The sequence below is a fragment of the Mytilus californianus genome, unplaced genomic scaffold, assembly GCF_021869535.1.
Source record: "Mytilus californianus isolate M0D057914Y unplaced genomic scaffold, xbMytCali1.0.p SCAF_8, whole genome shotgun sequence".
NCBI classification, from domain to species: domain Eukaryota; kingdom Metazoa; phylum Mollusca; class Bivalvia; order Mytilida; family Mytilidae; genus Mytilus; species Mytilus californianus.
In genome coordinates, this window is record NW_026262734.1 from 26,211,241 (window position 1) to 26,233,355 (window position 22,115).

General features: G+C 32.4%; 1 protein-coding gene across 2 annotated transcripts in view; it reads left to right on the forward strand.

Annotated features, from left to right (window-relative positions):
* Positions 1–22,115, forward strand: part of LOC127711923 (inositol polyphosphate 5-phosphatase K-like) — a 30,758-nt gene that overhangs the window by 3,257 nt on the left and 5,386 nt on the right. The window contains exons 2-9 of one of the 2 annotated variants that reach the window (XM_052218082.1): positions 1,158–1,262; positions 6,353–6,443; positions 10,860–10,976; positions 12,076–12,183; positions 12,721–12,788; positions 14,701–14,812; positions 15,832–15,941; positions 18,654–18,816. In XM_052218082.1, the coding sequence (XP_052074042.1) occupies positions 1,158–1,262; positions 6,353–6,443; positions 10,860–10,976; positions 12,076–12,183; positions 12,721–12,788; positions 14,701–14,812; positions 15,832–15,941; positions 18,654–18,816 (874 nt within the window). Of the gene's footprint in view, positions 1–1,157; positions 1,263–6,352; positions 6,444–6,633; positions 6,714–10,859; positions 10,977–12,075; positions 12,184–12,720; positions 12,789–14,700; positions 14,813–15,831; positions 15,942–18,653; positions 18,817–22,115 lie in introns of those variants that run through there. The other variant, XM_052218083.1, reaches the window with a different exon arrangement.

Genomic DNA, 22,115 nt, shown 5'->3' on the forward strand with positions numbered 1-22,115 from the left:
CCTTCAGCACGGAGCCTTGGCTCACACCGAACAGTAAGCTATAAAAGCCCCCAAAATGACTAGTGTAAAACCATTCAAACAGGACAACCAACAGTCTCATCTAGTATATAAAAAACCAGAAACACCTATGAACAATACCAACGAACGACAACCACTGAACTCCAGGCTCCTGACTTAGGACAGGTGCATAAAAATGCAGTGGGTTTGAATGTTTTAACAGACACCAACCTTCACCCTAAACTGAGACAGCAGTGTAACAGTACAACATAAAAAGACACAATAAAATATAAATTGAAATATCAATTAAGATAACTAATATTAATATTTTCATGCAGGCTGTACATGATGACATGGAATGTTTTATTAAGATAACTTATATTGATAATTTCATGCAGGCTGTACATGGTGACATGGAAATTTTTATTAAGACAACTTATATTGATATTTTTAAGACAACTTATATTGATATTTTCATGCAGGCTGTACATGGTGACATGGAAATTTTTATTAAGACAACTTATATTGATATTTTTAAGACAACTTATATTGATATTTTCATGCAGGCTGTACATGGTGACATGGAAAGTTTTATTAAGATAACTTATCATATATGATCATGTTGATATTTTCATGCAGGTTGTACATGGTGACATGGAAAGTTTTATCATGATAACTTATATTGATCATGTTGATATTTTCATGCAGGCTGTACATGGTGACATGGAAAGCTTTATTAAGACAACTTATACATGTTACATTGATATTTTTAAGACAACTCATATTGATATTTTCATGCAGGCTGTACATTGTGACATGGAAAGTTTTATTAAGATAACTTTTATTGATATTTTCATGCAGGTTGAACATGGTGACATGGAAAGTTTTATTAAGATAACTTTATTGATATGTTCATGCATGCTGTACATGGTGACATGGAAAGTTTTATTAAGATAACTTATATTGATATGTTCATGCCGGCTGTACATGGTGACATGGAAAGTTTTATTAAGATAACTTATATTGATATGTTAATGCATGCTGTACATGATGACATGGAATGTTTTATTAAGATAACTTATATTGATATTTTCATGCAGGATGTGCATGGTGACATGGAAAGTTTTATTAAGATAACTTTTATTGATATTTTCATGCAGGCTGTACATGGTGACATGGAATGTAGGAGACAGAAATGCACCCACAGATTTCACAGAACTGTTAAAATTGGATCAGGATCAATTGCCAAATATTTATGCTGTTGGGTAATTTTATTTTGAAGAGATAAGCAACCTAAACTGAGATTTATCCATGCTGACAACTTATTATTACACAAAACCAAATTAGTGCATATTTGAGTATTTTATATCTTTAAAGTTTACACTTTAAGTACAAAATTGTAACTAAACCCTCTTTATAAATTGTTCATTTGCATACACACCACCTCCCTTTAGTCTCATTGATTTTGGAACTTTTACATCTCTGTATTGTATTTCAATATTTGCCAAAATCATGAACATCATTCAAACATTTGATGGAACCAACAAATTTAGCTTATACAAGCAACATTATCAGATGCAGTAAACATGTAAACAGTTTCATTTATACTTTTATTTATCAGTGAAATAATAGATTGAGGCATGTAATTATTACTTGCATATTTCAGGCAGTTATCTCTCTATTCAACTTTATGAAAACTGTAGGAGAAAATAATTATCAGTCATTTCTAATAATTTCAAAAAACTTGAGAATATCATGAATATAGTAAAAACAAAAGAACTGATCAAAGATACCAGGCTTACAATGTTGTACACCAGACTCATCAGTGATGCTTGAATCAGGAAAGTTAACAGGCCAAACTTATTTTTCGTGAATACTTTATTTCATGTTTACCTCTTTCCAGCCAATTTTGTGGTTATTTGTAATTACAATTTTTCTAATTTTCTTGAAGTATATGTTTATATACATGTTACATATATGGGAAGATCCAAGTATTTCATATATTCACGACTATTTAAACCTAGTTATTTTACTACTAGTGATAGTTGCAAAAATAAATTGTTTGCGAAACTTCATTTGATTTTGTTTCTGTTTAAAAATTGAAGGTAGATATATATATATATGTTGAATTAAATTATAATGTAAAGATATTTAACATCTTGTAAAATATCTCAAATCCAAATGTTTCACATTTTTTAGCTCACCTGGCCAGAAGGGCCAAGTGAGCTTTTCTCATCACTTGGCGTCCGTCGTCCTTCGTCGTCGTTAGCTTTTACAAAAATCTTCTCCTCTGAAACCACTTGGCCAAATTTAACCAAACTTGGCCACAATCATCATTAGGGTATCTAGTTTAAAAAATGTGTCCGATGACCCCGCCAACCAACCAAGATGGCCGCCATGGCTAAAAATAGAATATAGGGGTAAAATGTAGACTTTGGCTTATATCTCTGAAACCAAAGCATTTAGAGTAAATCTGACATAGGGTCAAACTGATTATCAGGTCAAGATCTATCTGCTTATTTTCAGACAAATCTGACAACCCGTTGTTGGGTTGCTGCCCATGAATTGGTAATTTTAAGGAAATTTTGCAGTTTTTGGTTATTATCTTGAATATTATTATAGATAGAGATAAACTGTAAACAGTAATAATGTTCAGCAAAGTAAGATCTACAAATAAGTCGCCATGACCAAAATTGTCAGTCGACCCCTTTAGGAGTTATTGCTCTTTATAGTCAATTTTTAACAATTTTTCGTAAATTTTTGTAATCTTTTACAAAAATCTTCTCTGAAATTACTGAGACAAATTTAACCATACCTGGCCATAATCATTATTAGGGTATCTAGTTTAAAAAATTTGTCCGATGACCCCGCCTTCCAACCATCATGGCCGACATGGTTAAAAATAGAACATAGGGGTAAAATGCAGTTTTTGGAAAATGACGCTATCAGCGGCATGTTTCCGATACCATTGACCAGAACTAACGGAAGTTGATTATGCCTCCGCCTACCGCACTCGGTTTCATATTTACTATTTTACATACTAACTGGAATCTGCTTGTATTACGCTACACTCGAACAAAGTCTTTGTTAAAGTGTTGTAGTCGGACGGGAACCAGTTTACATACGTTATTTTATTTACCAAAAAGATATCTTGACCTGTCCATATGTTTTTTGTTATTAAATGGTATTTGGAGCTATCCCTTTGTTATATTTTTCATATTTATTCAAGCTTTCACTTTTATGCACATGTCTTACAATCGTAAACAATCGGTATGTATACATGATAAATAGATCCGTTTTGTTATGGTGTTGGACTTTTTACCCTCCAATGATCAGCAATCGCTAGACAAAATAGTTCTCCTAAATAATGTCAGCCTTTCATGCCATTTCAACTTTACAATCATTAAAAAAGTAATAATCGGAATCATTTTGATATCCATTGGATAGAAACTGGTCTTTATCAAGATTTACGAAGATTTTAATAATCGGAAATTAGTAATACGGTTATACCCACGCGGTGCGTATGAATCTTTGTTCACAAAGTTATAGCAGCAGAGTCTGTAACTGTATCATTATTAATTAACTACACTGTTATTGTACTTAAAATGATGAAAACTGCATATGCAATATAAGATGTCAACTCGGCCAATACCGGTTTTTTTTTCGTATTGGCCGAGTTCTGATCCGGCCAAAACAGGATTTCGGAACGTCTCTAGTTTTTAGATCGTAAGTCACGATAAACTCAAACTGAAAGTAAACAGTTGTTTGTACGACGCAGTTTTTATTTACTCACCATAAACAAGCTGAAACGTTCAGTATGGCATATATTTTAGGTTAAAGACGGTCCCATTCATTTGAAAAGCATTTTGAAAGTAGACGATGGAAATATTTCAGGTTTAGGGAACGAGTAAATTATCACAAAGTTCATTTCTTGACGACCTCATAATTTCATCATGTCGATTTTTACTGTTCACTTTCTCTTCTCATGTTTTGTAAACGGTCTTTTATTTTTAAACCCGAACCAGGCATATGCATTCTGTAATTGCGCAAATCTTCGTTCTTTGGTCAATTGGCGTATGGATAGTTGTATCAATTTCAACTCTTACATTATTATTTTTTTTAAATATATTTGCATTACACATGCAATGGCAGTACCTTTCCAATTACTATTTATGTGTTGTGTCTAAATTAAAGTTGTAACACTTTATAGTGACTGGAAAGGGTAGAAAAATTCATCAGATGAGAAAAGGCTGAAGATGCATGGAAACGGCACCAAATCATTAGATATTGCATCTTATAAAAAGAAACTGAGATTTGGATAGTTCCACTTCAAGGTAAAAATGTTTATCTCTTGTGAAATGAAATAAAAAAATATTGTAACACTGTAGTTAATTAATAAAGATACTGTTACATGTATTTCTGTATTGGCCTTATTGTTGGTCCTCGGCCAGCAGTATTGGCCTTCGGCTTCGCCTCAGACCAATACACCAAGACATGGACCAATAACAAGGACAATACAGAAATACTTGCGCAATAATATTATAGAATGACAGTATGGTTCAATAGCGGGAATCAGCCCCTCAACTACTTTTTACATAAATATTAACTTCTGGCTTCAACTCCTTGTTCATCTTGTCTGGAGATCTTGTTGTAGTTCCAGTTAGGCAAGCATTTTAGAGACGTATCCCGTCCATCCTCTCTTGACTTGTAATTTCTGGTGATAGATTTTGCCGCTTGACGTTGTATCTTTTCAAGCTTGTTTTTTTTTGTTACCGTGTAGGGGTCCCATACTATGGCTCCATATTAAATTGTAAGATCCATTCCTAAAGGTCTAGATCATTGTTCTAATCTGACACAAATTTCAATAACTGGAATGCTACCCGAGTTGAATATATGGTGACCTACTAGAACAGCATTATCACTATTGGAATTGTGTTTAATACCATGATTGTTCAATGTCATTAACTTAAATGGAGACAGACATTTGACCTGAAAGGTGGTGTGGGAGTGCAAAATCAAAAACTAACTGACTATGATATATGGTTAAAGAATGAATATCAATTACATGGGTCAATATGGTCAAGGGCAGAGTTGTTATGAAATAACAATATGGCAGAGAAGTGGTTTCAAGTTTCATATAAAGCGACCTGACTGACATGAAATAAAAAATCAAAGGAGTATCCCTATTTGTCTAATCTTCAAGGTGAAATAAAACTAGTAAAACAATATTATACTATTGTCTAAATCTACAGAAATATAATTTGCTTCAAGTAACAGAAATAACTAGGTCACTAGTAACTTATTTAATGAGTATGTGGGGTATAAGAGCTTGATAACAACAGGCTCTTCATAATCATTTGGTTTGAAAAGGATACTAGTAGTCTATATTCTTGATTTAGAAAAATGTAATTGCAAGACAAAAATCACATTACTTAGAATACTTTAGATCATTCAAGTAGTCTTTATTTATATGTACAAAAGAACAGCCAGTAGTCATTGGATATTGTAGATCATTCAAATAGTCTTGACCTATTTATTAGTACAAAAGAACAGCCAGTAGTCATTGGATATTGTAGATCATTGTGGTAGTCTTGACCTATTTATTTATAGAAAAAAACAGCCAGTAGTCATTGGATACTGTAGATCATTCAGGTAGTCTTGACCTATACATTTGTACTAAAAAAACAGCCAGTTGTCATCTTCACATAACACACACATATACGAATATCAATTATATGCTTATGAGACATGTTGGAATGTTAAACTAATTACGGTATGTGAAAATCAAGACTTGCATAAAATATATCACAATATTAGAGACAGTGGCGTCATTTTTCCTCAGAGCTTTCAGCTCTTTGATTGGTTTATATCTCTGAAACTAAAGCATTTAGAGCAAATCTGTTCATCAGATTTAGATTTATCTGCCCTGAAATTTTCAGACGAATCCAACAACCTGTTTTTGGGTTGCTGCCCCTGAGTTAGTAATTTTACAGAAATTTTTCAGTTTTTTGTTTTTATCTTAGATATCATTATAATATCTAATATCTAATACTATTAATTATGATTTTAACCTTATTTTACATGATTTCCAAAGCATCAGTAAATACAGGTGAGCGACACAGGCTCTTGAGAGCCTCTAGTTTTCCTTTCAAGTGTAAGGGTATTAAACTATATAAACATCAGTTGCTTAAAAGCAAGCTCAGCAATTCTGTGCATTTCCAAAGCAAATATTTCCAGTGAGGCAAGATACATGCATATGCATTGGAACAACTATTCCAAACACCAAATGATATAAAAAATAAAAAACCAGCATCTATCTTTGCTTGGAGCTGAATGATTGACCTCTTTGTTTCAGGTTACAGGAAATGACAGGGGGTGATGACCATGTTTACAATGACTGGACAAAACATCTCACAGAAATTCTCACTGATAGGGGATATTTCAGGGTAGGTTTACAATGACTGGACAAAACATCTTACAGAAATTCTCTCTGATAGGGGGTATTTCAGGGTAGGTTTACAATGACTGGAGTCTGGACAAAACATCTCACAGAAATTCTCACTGATAGGGGAAATTTCAGGGTAGGTTTACAATGACTGGACAAAACATCTTACAGAAATTCTCTCTGATAGGGGGTATTTCAGGGTAGGTTTACAATGACTGGAGTCTGGACAAAACGTCTCACAGAAATTCTTTCTGAAAAGGGATATTTCAGGGTAGGTTTACAATGACTGGACAAAACATCTCACAAAAATTCTCTCTGATAAGGTATATTTAAGGTCCTTGTAACACTTATCAATTCAAAATTTAAAAAAGTTTTCAAATTTTATTTTTTTTGAATTTTGATAGTTTTAAAATATCAAAATTCCCAAATTTTTTTAAAATTTTTAAATTTTGAAATTTTCACCAAATAATTAAAATTTTAAAACTCTAAAAATCATTTCTAATTTGATAGTTTAGATATTTGATCAAACTTTGAAAGTACTAAACTTAACGTGCAGTTTTGATTATTTCGCTTTTTGAAAGTTTGATTTTTTTTATTTTTGATTAAGATATTGAAAACAATACAAACCGGGTGAAAAGAGAACATATGTATCATTATCGCTTTTGGGGTACCTGTAAAGTGCGAAAAGGAATAAAAGCGGAACGAAACGAACAAAACGAAAAGAAACGAAACAAAATGAAATGAACAGTGTCTGTTACTTAAATGTTAATGTATAAAATAAAACAAGAGGCAGACAGTTGTAAGTGGTGAAAAATTGAATAACAAAATGAATATTTCTCGAAAGCAGAGAATTCATTTTAAAACATAAAAACACTGCTCTGATTATGATCATTCTTAGGAGTAAATAGCACGAAATATACCAAATTATTTTTAATTGCAAAAAGAATAATTGGAAGAAGAAGTCGTTTTTCTTTAAACAAATTGGACATCACATGAGATAACAGTATCCTGAAATTTTTAAGGTTTTGGATCTATTGAAAAAAAAACCAATTTTTAAACCTATTTAAAACTGCATCAAACAGATTGATTTAATTTTAAAAATCTCTAACATAAGCTTAGAGTTTCAGAAAATTCAGAACTATTTGGTTTTCCAAGCGCCCATCATATAGGAGTAACAGTGAAAACTGACCAACCCGCAGTAAGCCAAATAGTATAGTAGGGTTGAGTATATATTTTCTACTGTACCTTAAGCAATAAAATGGTTCAATACAAGTGTATTCCCTCAAATTTGATTTCAGATTGTTTTGTTTTGCTTTACGACTTCTTACTATCTGCAATCATGTCGGCAGATGAGATTATTGAAGGTACATTTTGAATGATCATCTTTAACCTTTAATCAACTATTTCGGTTCTTATAAATCATTGGCCTTCAAATATACGGCTTTTGAGCGTTCCTGGTGAAGGTAAATCCAGAAAAGCGCTTTGGACGTAGGCAATTCTTAGACGTGTTGTTTTCATTTTTTATCGATTGCATGACGATCATATATTCCTTTTATCGTTGATTTCAGTTCTAAGTATTGGTACTGTAGGAATACTGAATACATGGTGTCGCAATGAACATTGTGCTAGCCTGGAAAGTGGGATGTTGTTTTTATCTATTTTACACTGATATCTGCTATACATGCTGAATTTAAGAATTAGATCAAATATTAGTAGTTTGGAGCTAGAATAATATTAAAAGGTAGAACGTTAACATCCAACTCAGCGTGCTGGTCTTGTAAAAGCTGAATACATTCATACCGTATAGACATATAACATAAACATTATTTTCAGCCTGCATATTTATGTAATAGTTGCCGCTGAACATTAAGCACCCATCTATCCATATGTAGGTGTCAGCATTTTGAAATTATAATTTGAAATGATTTTTAAAATTTCATATCAACGATAAACATATGAGTAAGTTGAAGTGACCAATCTAAATGGTAATCTATTTGGGAATCGGAAATAGAAATATTCTCACTAAGGTCCTGTCCTGACCGGCATTAAAACCCTTGCCAAATGTAAAACGCTGAATTTTGAGTGAAATTCATGTAAATTGTGCATTGTTTGGGCTTAATATAAATATATATAGTATTCAGAAGAAGATGAACAGTCATGAATAAAACTATCATACTTGCGAAATAGAAGTAAATCGATCTAGTCGCATTTGATTTCACTCCAAAGAGGTTGACTGATTCACCCAAAAGACACGATCTCAGCCGGACACTTTACTTACTGTGTTACATGACATGATAAAATGAGACAACCAACAACCTAAATTATGCTAAAATAATAAATCAAAAAGTAAATATGACAAAAAAAAACCCAATTTAAATAGATTGCCATTTTTTTAAACAGTGTTCTTTTTTTACTTCAAAATATATTGAATTTTAAGCATTTGCAAGCCCCCTCCAAGAGAGAAAAAACAAGGTATATACAATTTTACATCTTTGCTAGTCAAGGGTTATGATCCAGTCCCTTGGAGAGGAGGGGACTTGATTGTAACCGTTGTCTAGGGAAGAAGACAATTATAATGACAACACAAAAACATATTTCATTATCAAAACTTCCTCACAACTGAATCAATAAAAAAATTAACATGGTGTTGCTCATATATTAAACTGACGACACGCATTTATCAAAATGCCGACACACATGACACATGAATAGATGGGCACTTAATGTACAGCGGCAACTATTACATAAATATGCAGGCTGAAAATAATATTTATGTTATATGTTTATATGGAATGAATGTATTCAGCTTTTACAAGACCAGCATGCTGAGTTGGATGTTAACGTTCTACCTTTCAACATTATCCTGGCTCCAAGCTACTAATATCTGATATTACTCTTAAATTCAGCATGTATAGCGGGTAGCAGTGTTAAATAGATAACATTTAAGTAACAGAAACTCTTCATTTCATTTTGTTTTGTTTCTTTTCATTCTTGTTCGTTTCACACTTTACAGGTACCCCAAACGCAATAATGATACGTACGTTCCTTTTTCGCCTGTTTTCTATTTTTAATATATCTTAATCAAAAATCTAAAAAATCTAACTTTCAAAAAGCCAAATTATCAAAACTGCACGTTAAGTTTAGTACTTTTAAAGTTTGATCAAATATCTAAACTATCAAATTTTAAAATGATTTTTTGAGTTTTAAACTTTAATTATTTGGTTAAAATTTCAAAATTTCAAAATTTTTCAAAAATTTGGAATTTTTCATATTTTAAAACTTTGATCAAAATTCCAAAAAAAACCTAAAATTTGAAAACTTTTTAAAATTTTGAATTGATAAGTGTTACACGGACCATTTAAGGGTAAGTTATTAAAATCGAAACTGAATAAAACATTTTATTATAATTCTCGCTAACATGCCTGCAGGAGTTATTACCGGGTAGGTCTTTCAGCTGTATTTTCTAATATAGGTTTAGCAGTGTTTCCCAAAGTCTTTCAAACCTCACCAGACATTCCGTCCAGTTAATATAGGGATTTCACTTGACTGAAGACCATTTTTACCAGTCATTTTGTTATTTTTCATATAAAAAATTCTGAATATTTACTGGACATTTAGTTCACTTGAGCAACAACCTTTAATGGACAAAAAGCAATTTTACCAGTCATTTGGCATTGTCCAATGGGACCTTGGAATGACTGGTTAAGACTTTCTTAATGTCAGTGGTTAACCTATTTTTAGTGACAGTATTTTTTATGCCCCTGCCGTAGCAGAGGGGCATTAAGTTTTACTCTTGTCCGTCTGTATGTTCGTCCGTACGCCCAAAAATTGGTTTCTGTTCTCTAACTTTAGTTTGCCTCAAGCAAATGTTATGAAACTTATTTAAAATGCTTATTACCACAAAACACAGATCTAGTTTGAATTTGGGTGGCGTCACTTTTACCTTTCTAGAGTTATGCCCCTTTACAACTTGAAAAATTGCTGAATTTTTTGTTTCCATTCTTTAACTTAAGTTTGCCTCAACCAAATGTTATGAATCTTATACACAATGCTTATTACCACAAAACACAGATCAATTTTGAATTCTAGTGGTGTCACTTTTACCGTTCTAGAGTTGTGCTCCTTTACAAAAGGAAAATTGTTGATTTTTTTGTTTCCATTCTCTACTTTGAGTTTGCCTATTACCACGAAACTCAGATCAAGTACATATTTGGGAAGCGTCACTTTTACCATTCTTGAGTTATGTCCCTTTATAATGTTATATGCAAGTGGGGGCATCATCTGTGTCCCATGGACACATTCCCCATTTATTTTATGTCAAATAATTATTTGAAGGCACTCACTATTTATGAATGAAACCAACCTTTTCTAAAATTTGCAAATGACATTAATGTACATATATTTTTTTTTCCAACAGGTTAAATCTGTAAGAATGCAAGCTATTTTACTGGTAGTCTTTGTGAAGAGGGAAGACATACTGAGCTTCACACATATAGAATCAGAGATATCCAGGGCAGGCATGGGTGGATGGTGGGTAGGTACATGTATAGGTTCATGGTATGAGGGATATCTATGACAAACAGGGCAAGGACGAATGAATGTGAGTAGGTACACATGGTATCAGAGATATCACAGAAAGTCATGGGTGGATCTAGCATAGGTACTCACATGGTATCAGAGATATCACAGAAAGTCATGGGTGGATCTAGCATAGGTACTCACATGGTATCAGAGATATCACAGAAAGTCATGGGTGGATCTAGCATAGGTACTCATATAGTATCAGAGATATCACAGAAAGATGTGGGTGGATCTAGCATAGGTACTCATATAGTATCAGAGATATCACAGAAAGATGTGGGTGGATCTAGCATAGGTACTCATATAGTATCAGAGATATCACAGAAAGATGTGGGTGGATCTAGCATAGGTACTCATATAGTATCAGAGATATCACAGAAAGATGTGGGTGGATCTAGCATAGGTACTCATATAGTATCAGAGATATCACAGAAAGATGTGGGTGGATCTAGCATAGGTACTCATATAGTATCAGAGAAAACAAGGGCAGTTACATTCAGATGTCAGTTAGGTACAGCACATAGATTCATAAATGTCTTAGAAAGTATGGCTAGTACAAATCTGGTATTGAATATAGATATATAGGCTATTTAGACCTTGATGGTTGATTGTCTTGTAGGTTGCATTCAGACATGAAATCAGAGATACCTACGATAAACATGAGTGAATTGTGTATGCATCTAACTTACCAATATGGCAGCTTACATCTGCAACAATATATTAAATGTTTTACCTTTTTGTAATTATTTGCCTTCACAGGAATTCAGGACAGTCACACTAAACCTACAATGAACTTGATCGTGAATGAATTTAATATTGGTACAGAGTTGCTCTATAAACAGTGTCAGTTAAGAAAAAATGTCACATATCTAAAATAAAATTATGATGGTTTTATCCATCTTCATGGTTTCAATTAAGATTGTATATCATAAACATGGGCTAAATCAAATGTTCCTCAAGTGGGTAAAAAATATTAATACTCAAATGTTGTACATTTTTTGAAATGTGTATATGTGTACAATGTTTTACTACACATCTATTTATCTCTATAGGGAAACAAAGGTGCAGTGAGTGTAAGATTTGATGTAAATGGTGTAAATATGATCATTGTCAACGCTCATCTGGCAGCACATATGGATAATGTCCGTGAAAGAATAGAGGTATAATAGGTACTAGTAAAAGTAAAATAAGAATGCATTTTACTGTCTCCTTTTATTTATATCTCTGAAAAATATACCAAAACTCATAATCAATTTGTATCAGTGTTTTTTAAATTTGACTTTTTGTAACCCATATATTTATTTCTACAAAAAAATTATGAAGCCTAATTCTGATTACACAATAACTGGAAAATCTTATACATCCAAAATTGGATGGAAATTGTCAGCTGCATGCTTAAAGTTTGTTTTGACTTTTTAAAATGAAGTTTTAATTGTTAAAAAAGGTCGCTGTCTTTGTTCAAGGTTTTCAATTTTTACTCTCATCACTAGAATTAAATAACATGAGCTTTGACAGAAGTGGAGCCACCTTTAGCTTACTTGAAAGGGTTTATTTTAAGAAAACTCGGAATAAGATATTTTCCATCAGCCAAAATCTGTTTCGCTGATCGCTGTAGATAGATACAGAATAATATTGCTAAGTAAATAGGCTGGGGCGTCTCGTGATAATTTTATCATAATATGATTTCTGATTTCAAGGATTTTCATACTATTTTGAGGACACAGAAATTCAGGGATAAAGATGTGGACCATATTCTTGACCATGAGTAAGTCAGTTTGTGTCATATCTTGTTTGTCTGTTATTATGTTAGAAAAAGGAACCCCTTAAACTTTTCACATGTTTTTGACACTTCAACCAGTCAGAGGCATATTATTATACAGTAAAACCTATTTAAACAGAACCTTATTGGATCTTGAAATTTACAACCAGGCCGGTAAACGGATTATAACTACAGCAGACGATAAAAAAAACTATATATATATACCAAATAATTAACAAGGGAATGATTTCTGACAATTATATTTTCCATTAGCGGCGATCATAATCTTCCCATTGTTACCGACGCGCCAGGAAGTAGTAACAACCAACAATGGCCAGGTTGGAAGAGAAGCCTTGCGAAGTGGTAGGAACCATGAGAAGTTCATCCATTTAGATACCAAGCCTTTAGAACAATGTCATGTATCATATAACAGTAAAACGAACTCAAGTTACATTGTAAACAAACTTTATTTTTCTATATTTATCTTATCTATTTATAACTTTTTATTGCTACTTTCACTTTTCATTGTTTCTCTCACCTTGACAACACACATTGTGACGTCAAATTCAAGATACCAGTTTGGGTACTTCAGTAAATAATTTCTGTATGTAAATTGTCCTGATGACGCCTGTCTTGCAGGCGAAACATGTAGACCATAGCAAATAAAGTTGCAGACCATCTAAAGTGTTGTTAATTTTGAGTATTACTTAAGTGTTGCATTCATTTGCATTATTTGACAACCCGGCATACCAAAGGTATCCACTTCATGGGCTCTACCGAAAGGATTCACACAGGCGTTGGTTCACCAAACGGAGTTTAACTTATTAGATTTTGAATTTTAATTGGATGATATAGCTTAAATTCACTACATAATCTGTTAATTTTATAGACTGCTTTCATCGTGAATTCAGAATTCATGACATTTAATTTTTTTTAATCCTGAGATTTTTCTGTCTTGCACTAGGTCAAGATTAAAAGAAACAAACATGGTTTTTCTTCTGTTTTTTTCTTTAACATGATATTTAACTTATTACCTGTTTCACAAAACAAAACCCCAAATTCTATGTACTATATGTTGGTTGTATGAAATGGACATATGAAGTTAGACTTTTAAAAATTTTTATTGAAGTTGAAGTAGTACTAACATATACAATCACTAGTTTCAAGATAGAATTTGCAGTCTTGTTAAATGGTACACCTAGTGTTTTTGCACTTATAAATAAATTAAAAAAAAACGTTTCTCAGCAAACTTCAGAAATATGCTTAACTCTATGTATTTAATTCATGACACAAATCACTACATGCACTTGAAAAAAAAAAACAAAATCAAAGGAACAGCGTTTTTATTCCTGTTCTTCATCTCAAAGTCAAAGTGAAGTTTTTAACATGGAGCAAAAAATCTCCCCTCACTGAAAGTTCAAGACAACCCCTAGCCCTAATTCGCCTTTTCAGAATATAAAGGACTATGGATAAACTCATTGTTAGTACACCAAAATGAAAATAAAGTTACATCATTGGTTGATTTTCCATTGTTTAGGACATTTTAAACCAATCACAACGTTTTGGTGTACGCTTTTGAAAATATTACCCAGAATGCATTAGATTCTGAAACGGCAAATTTAAGCAGAATTCTTTGATAGATGTTAATTATGCTTCAACTGTGAATTGAAAAACACATCTGTGGGGGTAATATCTACAAATTATAATTATATATCGGCAAAGTAAGCTAACATATGCTTCATATATTTCCCTTATATTACCATAATTATTAATATTTTTCAGACACCTGCATGAAAGTTTGAAATAAAGGTATTATTTTTCTCTCTTCTAATCAATAATATTTGCTACCGGACATAAAGCAATAACATTTAATATATTGATATAAGTTTTCTTAATGTCATATATATTTTTTTTTCAGCTACATATTTTTTATGGGAGACTTGAACTTCCGACTACAGAAAGTAACAAGTACTTATGTAGAGAGAGCTATCAGATATGGGGACTACAAAGCTTTAATGGAGTATGATCAGGTTATTATACAGTAGTTAATCAGTATTCTTAGTGAATTTAAGCAGCTTTTATAAACAAATTTGTAAAACTTACAGTCTGTGTTTGAATTTAAACATAATTGAATTTTCAGAGTTCTAGTGTCAACAAATGTGTAAATAAACAATGAGATGCTCTGTTTAAAAATTTATTTGACTGAAGGTCTTTGTCTCCCTAGCTACGTATGTCTCGGAAGCTTCCGCGACATAGGTGTAGTTTTACGGTTGGTGAAGGCATAAAAAATTGTTAAGTTTTCTGCTTAAGTCAGTTTGATAGGAACAACTTGTGATAGATCATCAATGTTTATTATGAAGTTGCATAACTATCAGTACATATCAGTTTGACGACTATTTCGAGACCATGCCCCCTGGGTTATGGTCAAGTAACTTTGAATTAATTAGCAATTTTCAATGTTAAGTTTTCTTCTTAAGTTAGTTTGAAAGGAACTACTTGTGATAGATCAATGATATTTTCTGTAAAGTTGCATTACATTCACATCTCAGTTTGACAATGATTTTGATGTGCTGCCCTCTATGTCATGTTCCAGCAACTTTGAATTAATTAGCAATGTTGCTGTCCATCAGATTGTCTTTTTCTGAATTTTCTGCCGACCAGTAGGACATATCTCTCTGTCAACAGTTTATTGTTTAAAATTTTGTTGAAAAATCATACAGAGCATTATTTTGCTCTCATTCTTATTTAAGACTTTTGTACTAAAGTAAACTTTTTTTAAATTATCTCAACCGCTAATATATTTTTAAAAAATCATACCAGTAAGATTTTTTCTAATCAGTCATAGCTGTATGTAAAATTCACCCTTCACTCACTTAGACAAAAGATAACTGGTGACCCCTGAATTAAGTAGACATATGCATAGTTATTACTACAGCAAGACAAGAGCTTGTTGACCTGACATGACAGGTATTTACTTAATAGAGTTGACCTTTAAAGCAGGTTTCACTGTAATATTTATATTTATTTGGATAAATTTAAATCTTTCTAGCTACTAAAATGTATGGAAGAAGATCTGATATTTGTAGACTTTGTAGAAGGTCAAATAACATTTCCTCCGACTTACAAGTTTGATCCTGGAACAGATAATTATGACACAAGGTAATTATATATATTCATGCTGTTAGATAGTATTAATACAGGTTTTCAGGTATTCAGACCATAATCAAAATGGTGTTTAAATATGTATAATTTTGAAAAACAAAAACAGTTAAGTTGTATATATTTTTTTGGATAAATGCAATGTTCATGGGCAACTAAAACCTTAAAAGCATGTGTAAACTCTCGCATAGAATTTACCAGATGAATAATATTTCTAAAGTTTTTCCAGTGTTTTCTAAAGTCATAATTATTTGCCTTCATAGAACATCCATTTTTATTTAAAAGTTATGTGGTCAGTTATGGTTATAATACCTAAATGCATATACAAGTATTTCTCTAATTCTTTGTCAATTTATCCCTTTCTGCACCCATTGTATAAAAAAAATTTAATCAACGTGTGGTTCGTTTGATCTCAGTTCTTCATTGGTTAAAATCCGATTATGACATCGAATTTTCTTGCTTTCCTCTGAATTTCCTATTGTGATGGCATGAAAAAAGGCGACCATGCCTGATGACGTCACATAGAAAGAACACGTCTTTTTGCAGATCATTCGAAAAGAAGGAATAAGTTTGCCTGTGTATTGTTTGAAAATCATTAGAGAAACAGATTCCACAACCAAATCTCGTGTAATACGATATTTATCCACTCTCGACAGTTAAATTTTAAATATTTAAAACGCTCGACGAGCCTCGCATTTTAAATTTGAAAATTTAACTGTCTCGAGTGGATAAATATCGTATCACACTCGATGCAGTGGTAGAATCTATATATATATGTACACTACAAAACATACACCCATAACACCTTCTTATACTTTTCCAAAAATCCTAATTTCACACTTTTCAGCTGCAAAAAAAAAGGAGAAATTAAGGGAAAAAACAGATAGATAATGCCATGAACAATAGCAACCAAACAAAGAAAAACAAACATTCAGGAGAGAAAAAAAAAATGCATGACACCAATCCAAGTAAAAACTTAATTGAGCTTGTCAGAATGTTGAGTACTTCCTTTACACATAAAGCAACCATTGGTGTTAACAGTTAAATCCTGTAATAAGTCAAAATAGTTGGACATGTATCCATTTTTAGCACAAAAATATGAAAGTTATGTGAATAACCATCACCAGGATTTGTGTTTTATTTACGTTATCTAGTGTATTCTAGAAACAGCAAGTGTACTATAAATCAGTCCATATATATTTTTGCCTAGTTATAAATAAAAAAGAAATGTGGAGTAGACTGATGTGTTTTATCAACATTAAGTACCTGGGAATGCTACTTCTTGGCAGTTTAAAAATATAAAAATGCATTAGAATTGGATGGTCTAATCTATTGAGTTCCAGAATTATGCCCCTTTGAAAAAACAAATAATTATAGGTTTCATAACAAGTGAGAATTGACTATCGCTTGATATCAACTCAAGTTATTTTATTTCAATATAAGAATAAAGGAGCCTTTGGCAAGTTTGTTATTACTATCTAAATTAAATAACGAGAGATGATATCAAGCGATATCCAATTTGAAAGAGCTGTTAAACCTGTTTCTCTTATGGTCAACACTCTTATTTTGTTAAATTAAAATTTCTGTGAATCGGTGATCTAGTCTTTTGCACATGCACCAGTTTGTCGTCATATGTCCTTTGCCGGAATCAAACTTCAACATCAGACATTTTAAAATTTTTTGTATGCCTCAGAATGTAATAAAATTTTACAAATAGAAAATTTACATGTGAAAAGTGTGAGTGTTTTGTAGATTATTCAAGAAATCAGATATGTCTGATGCCATGGACAAAATGTACAACGTCTAATCTTTGAAAGTATCAATGACCTAACAAATAGCCAATGAAAATGTTATAATATTGTCTCATGATGCTGTATAAGGCAATAAAATAAACCCAGTTTTCGTATCACTTTTTGGTATCACACTCCCTGCAGTGTGATACGAGGTATATCTCTTCATGCAAGAAATAGATAACTGGCCACTATCATAAGAGAATACGGTAACCATGTTCAGAACTAAACCTGTCATTACTCCTCTTCTTGCATAGATTATTATATTATGATAAATCTTGTTTTATTTGTATTCCATATTAATATGCAGATGTGTATGACTTTGAGGGAAGGATGTTCTTGTCAATCAAAGTTTTCTGTGCCCATACCTCTTTTAATGTTGAAATTTTGTCCTTTCCAGCACCCACCTTGTCATTTTAATTCCTTTTACATGGTTATTGATTTACATGAAACTTAATGCATATTAGATCCTGATACATAATATGTGCATGTGAGTAGATTGCTTCAATCCATGAAGTTTTTTTTCAAAAATCTGCTATTTTAAACAAAAAGATCACCCTTTTCAACATTGGCATTAAAAAGTTTGACCTACTGGAAATATACCCTTAATTAAGTCTAAAATATTTATTCTTTTTAGCACTCAATATAATAATATAACGCGGTTTAAGGTCAAAGCTGGACTAGTTTATTACTTAGTGAGCTATTAAGTCTCTGCCGATCCTTTAGATTATCAGTACATACCTCTTCTTTGCCAATATGTAGAAAAATGATATATTATTAGGCTACTGATAGATATTTATTTAACTTCAGATGTAAAAATTGATTCTTGGTATATAATGGTGACATACAATATCTATATACAATGGTAGATATATATGTGGCATGCACCTCTGCATTATAATATATTGTCTTTATGTTACAGTGCCAAACGGAGAATACCTGCATACTGTGATAGAATCTTGTGGCATGTACATGAAGATTCATTTGAGAATATAGCATTAGATGTTAAACAATTATCATACGAGTCACACATGTCATACAAACTTAGTGATCATAAACCAGTATCATCTTTGTTTGAAATTCAGGTAAGTAACACAAAGTATGCACATATATGGAAGGAAAAATCGGCAGATAAAGGATTTGGGGAAGGGGCTTATTGCTAAATATTTTTTTTTCAATACATTTTATTTTTTACTGCCATCACTATCCCCAAACTATCCCCATTATAGGCTAAATTTTGTTGGTTTTTCTCTCTTGGTCACCTTTTGGAAAATCCTGGCCCAACCACTGCTATTGCTCAAAATTTAATTATTTTCACAGAGCATTAAGTTTTGCTATTGTTGTGGTACAAATATACCTCCAAAATATCAAAACCCTGCAATGGTAGTTGAAAACATTGATATTACTACTATAAAACAGTGAGATATGATACTTACTGTATGAATCACTGAAATTGTTAATTTACTGGTAACTTGTCTTTCATGAACTTACCTTTTATGGGTACTTGGCAATGAAGCAGTTTATTCTGCATGGAATGCAATTCAAAATATGTAAATGTGAAAACAGTAAAATGTATGTGTTTATAATATTAATTGTGAACATTCTTGAAATCTTAGACTAGTAAACATGTAGCTTAATTATTTAAAGCTGTGATGTTTGATGATAACATTAACATAATTGTAGATCTAATACTAAAGCAACTTTATTATAGCATATAGTAATTAAAGTACAGATAATATAAATTTAGGAAATCAACAAATATCACAAATTAAAAGGTGTTAATAAATCATTGCCTGTTCTCCATTATTCTTTTAATAATTCTCTGTTCACTCACAAACCCGCTAAAAGTAGATGAACAAGATTACTAGATTCAAATAACAGATAACAACACAGCAGTTCATAGGCATTATTTATTTAATCAACATGTTTCGGTGATCTAAAAGCCGTCATCAGGATAAATACAAGAATTTTTTTCCCTGAAGTACTAATTTCAGATACCTCAACTATATTATATGACGTCACAATTCATAATGGTTTCCATAGATAGTAAATTTTATCTATAAATGTATGTAAAATGTAGAAATGAAACAAAAATGTGTTGTTAAAAGTTTGAAAAATGAAACAATGTGTGATATGTATACTGTTGGTTTACAGTTTATTTGTTTATATTGATGTTTCTGGACTAAATTTTTCGGCTGATTCCATACCATTTTTCTGGCTTTCATTGGTCAGAGGTAACTTCCAGTAACATAGGAAATGCTGTGAAAGGTTACAAAGATCAATAGATGTATAATCACAGTAAAATGTTTGTTATTTCAGGTATACCCATATCCTCCCATTTCATTACCAGTCAGATTCCTACATATAACTTCATCTACAATGTTATTTCAGGTATACCCATCTCCTCTCATTCCATTACCAGTCAGATTCCTACATATAACTTCATCTATAATGTTATTTCAGGTATACATATCTCCTCCCATTCCATTACCAGTCAGATTCCTACATATAACTTCATCTACAATGTTATTTCAGGTATACCCATCTCCTCTCATTCCATTACCAGTCAGATTCCTACATATAACTTCATCTACAATGTTATTTCAGGTATACCCATCTCCTCTCATTCCATTACCAGTCAGATTCCTACATATAACTTCATCTACAATGTTATTTCAGGTATACCCATCTCCTCTCATCCCATTACCAGTCAGATTCCTACATATAACTTCATCTACAATGTTATTTCAGGTATACCCATCTCCTCCCATTCCATTACCAGTCAGATTCCTACATATAACTTCATCTACAATGTTATTTCAGGTATACCCATCTCATCTCATTCCATTACCAGTCAGATTCCTACATATAACTTCATCTACAATGTTGTTTCAGGTATACCCATATCCTCCCATTCCATTACCAGTCAGATTCCTACATATAACTTCATCTATATGTTATTTCAGGTATACCCATCTCCTCTCATTCCATTACCAGTCAGATTCCTACATATAACTTCATCTACAATGTTATTTCAGGTATACCCATCTCCTCCCTTTCCATTATCAGTCAGATTCCTACATATAACTTCATCTACAATGTTATTTCAGGTATACCCATCTCCTCTCATCCCATTACCAGTCAGATTCCTACATATAACTTCATCTACAATGTTATTTCAGGTATACCCATCTCCTCTCATCCCATTACCAGTCAGATTCCTACATATAACTTCATCTACAATGTTATTTCAGGTATACCCATCTCCTCTCATTCCATTACCAGTCAGATTCCTACATATAACTTCATCTACAATGTTATTTCAGGTATACCCATCTCCTCTCATCCCATTACCAGTCAGATTCCTACATATAACTTCATCTACAATGTTATTTCAGGTATACCCATCTCCACCCATCCCATTACCAGTCAGATTCCTACATATAACTTCATCTACAATGTTATTCCAGGTATACCCATCTCCTCTCATCCCATTACCAGTCAGATTCCTACATATAACTTCATCTACAATGTTATTTCAGGTATACCCATCTCCTCTCATCCCATTACCAGTCAGATTCCTACAAATAACTTCATCTACAATGTTATTTCAGGTATACCCATATCCTCTCATTCCATTACCAGTCAGATTCCTACATATAACTTCATCTACAATGTTATTTCAGGTATACCCATCTCCGCCCATTCCATTACCAGTCAGATTTCTACATATAACTTCATCTACAATGTTATTTCAGGTATACCCATCTCCGCCCATTCCATTACCAGTCAGATTCCTACATATAACTTCATCTACAATGTTATTTCAGGTATACCCATCTCCTCTCATCCCATTACCAGTCAGATTCCTACATATAACTTCATCTACAATGTTATTTCAGGTATACCCATCTCCTCTCATCCCATTACAGTCAGATTCCTACATATAACTTCATCTACAATGTTATTTCAGGTATACCCATCTCCTCTCATTCCATTACCAGTCAGATCCCTACATATAACTTCATCGACAATGTTATTTCAGGTATACCCATATCCTCTCATTCCATTACCAGTCAGATTCCTACATATAACTTCATCTACAATGTTATTTCAGGTATACCCATCTCCACCCATCCCATTACCAGTCAGATTCCTACATATAACTTCATCTACAATGTTATTTCAGGTATACCCATCTCCTCTCATCCCATTACCAGTCAGATTCCTACATATAACTTCATCTACAATGTTATTTCAGGTATACCCATCTCCACCCATCCCATTACCAGTCAGATTCCTACATATAACTTCATCTACAATGTTATTTCAGGTATACCCATCTCCTCTCATCACATTACCAGTCAGATTCCTACATATAACT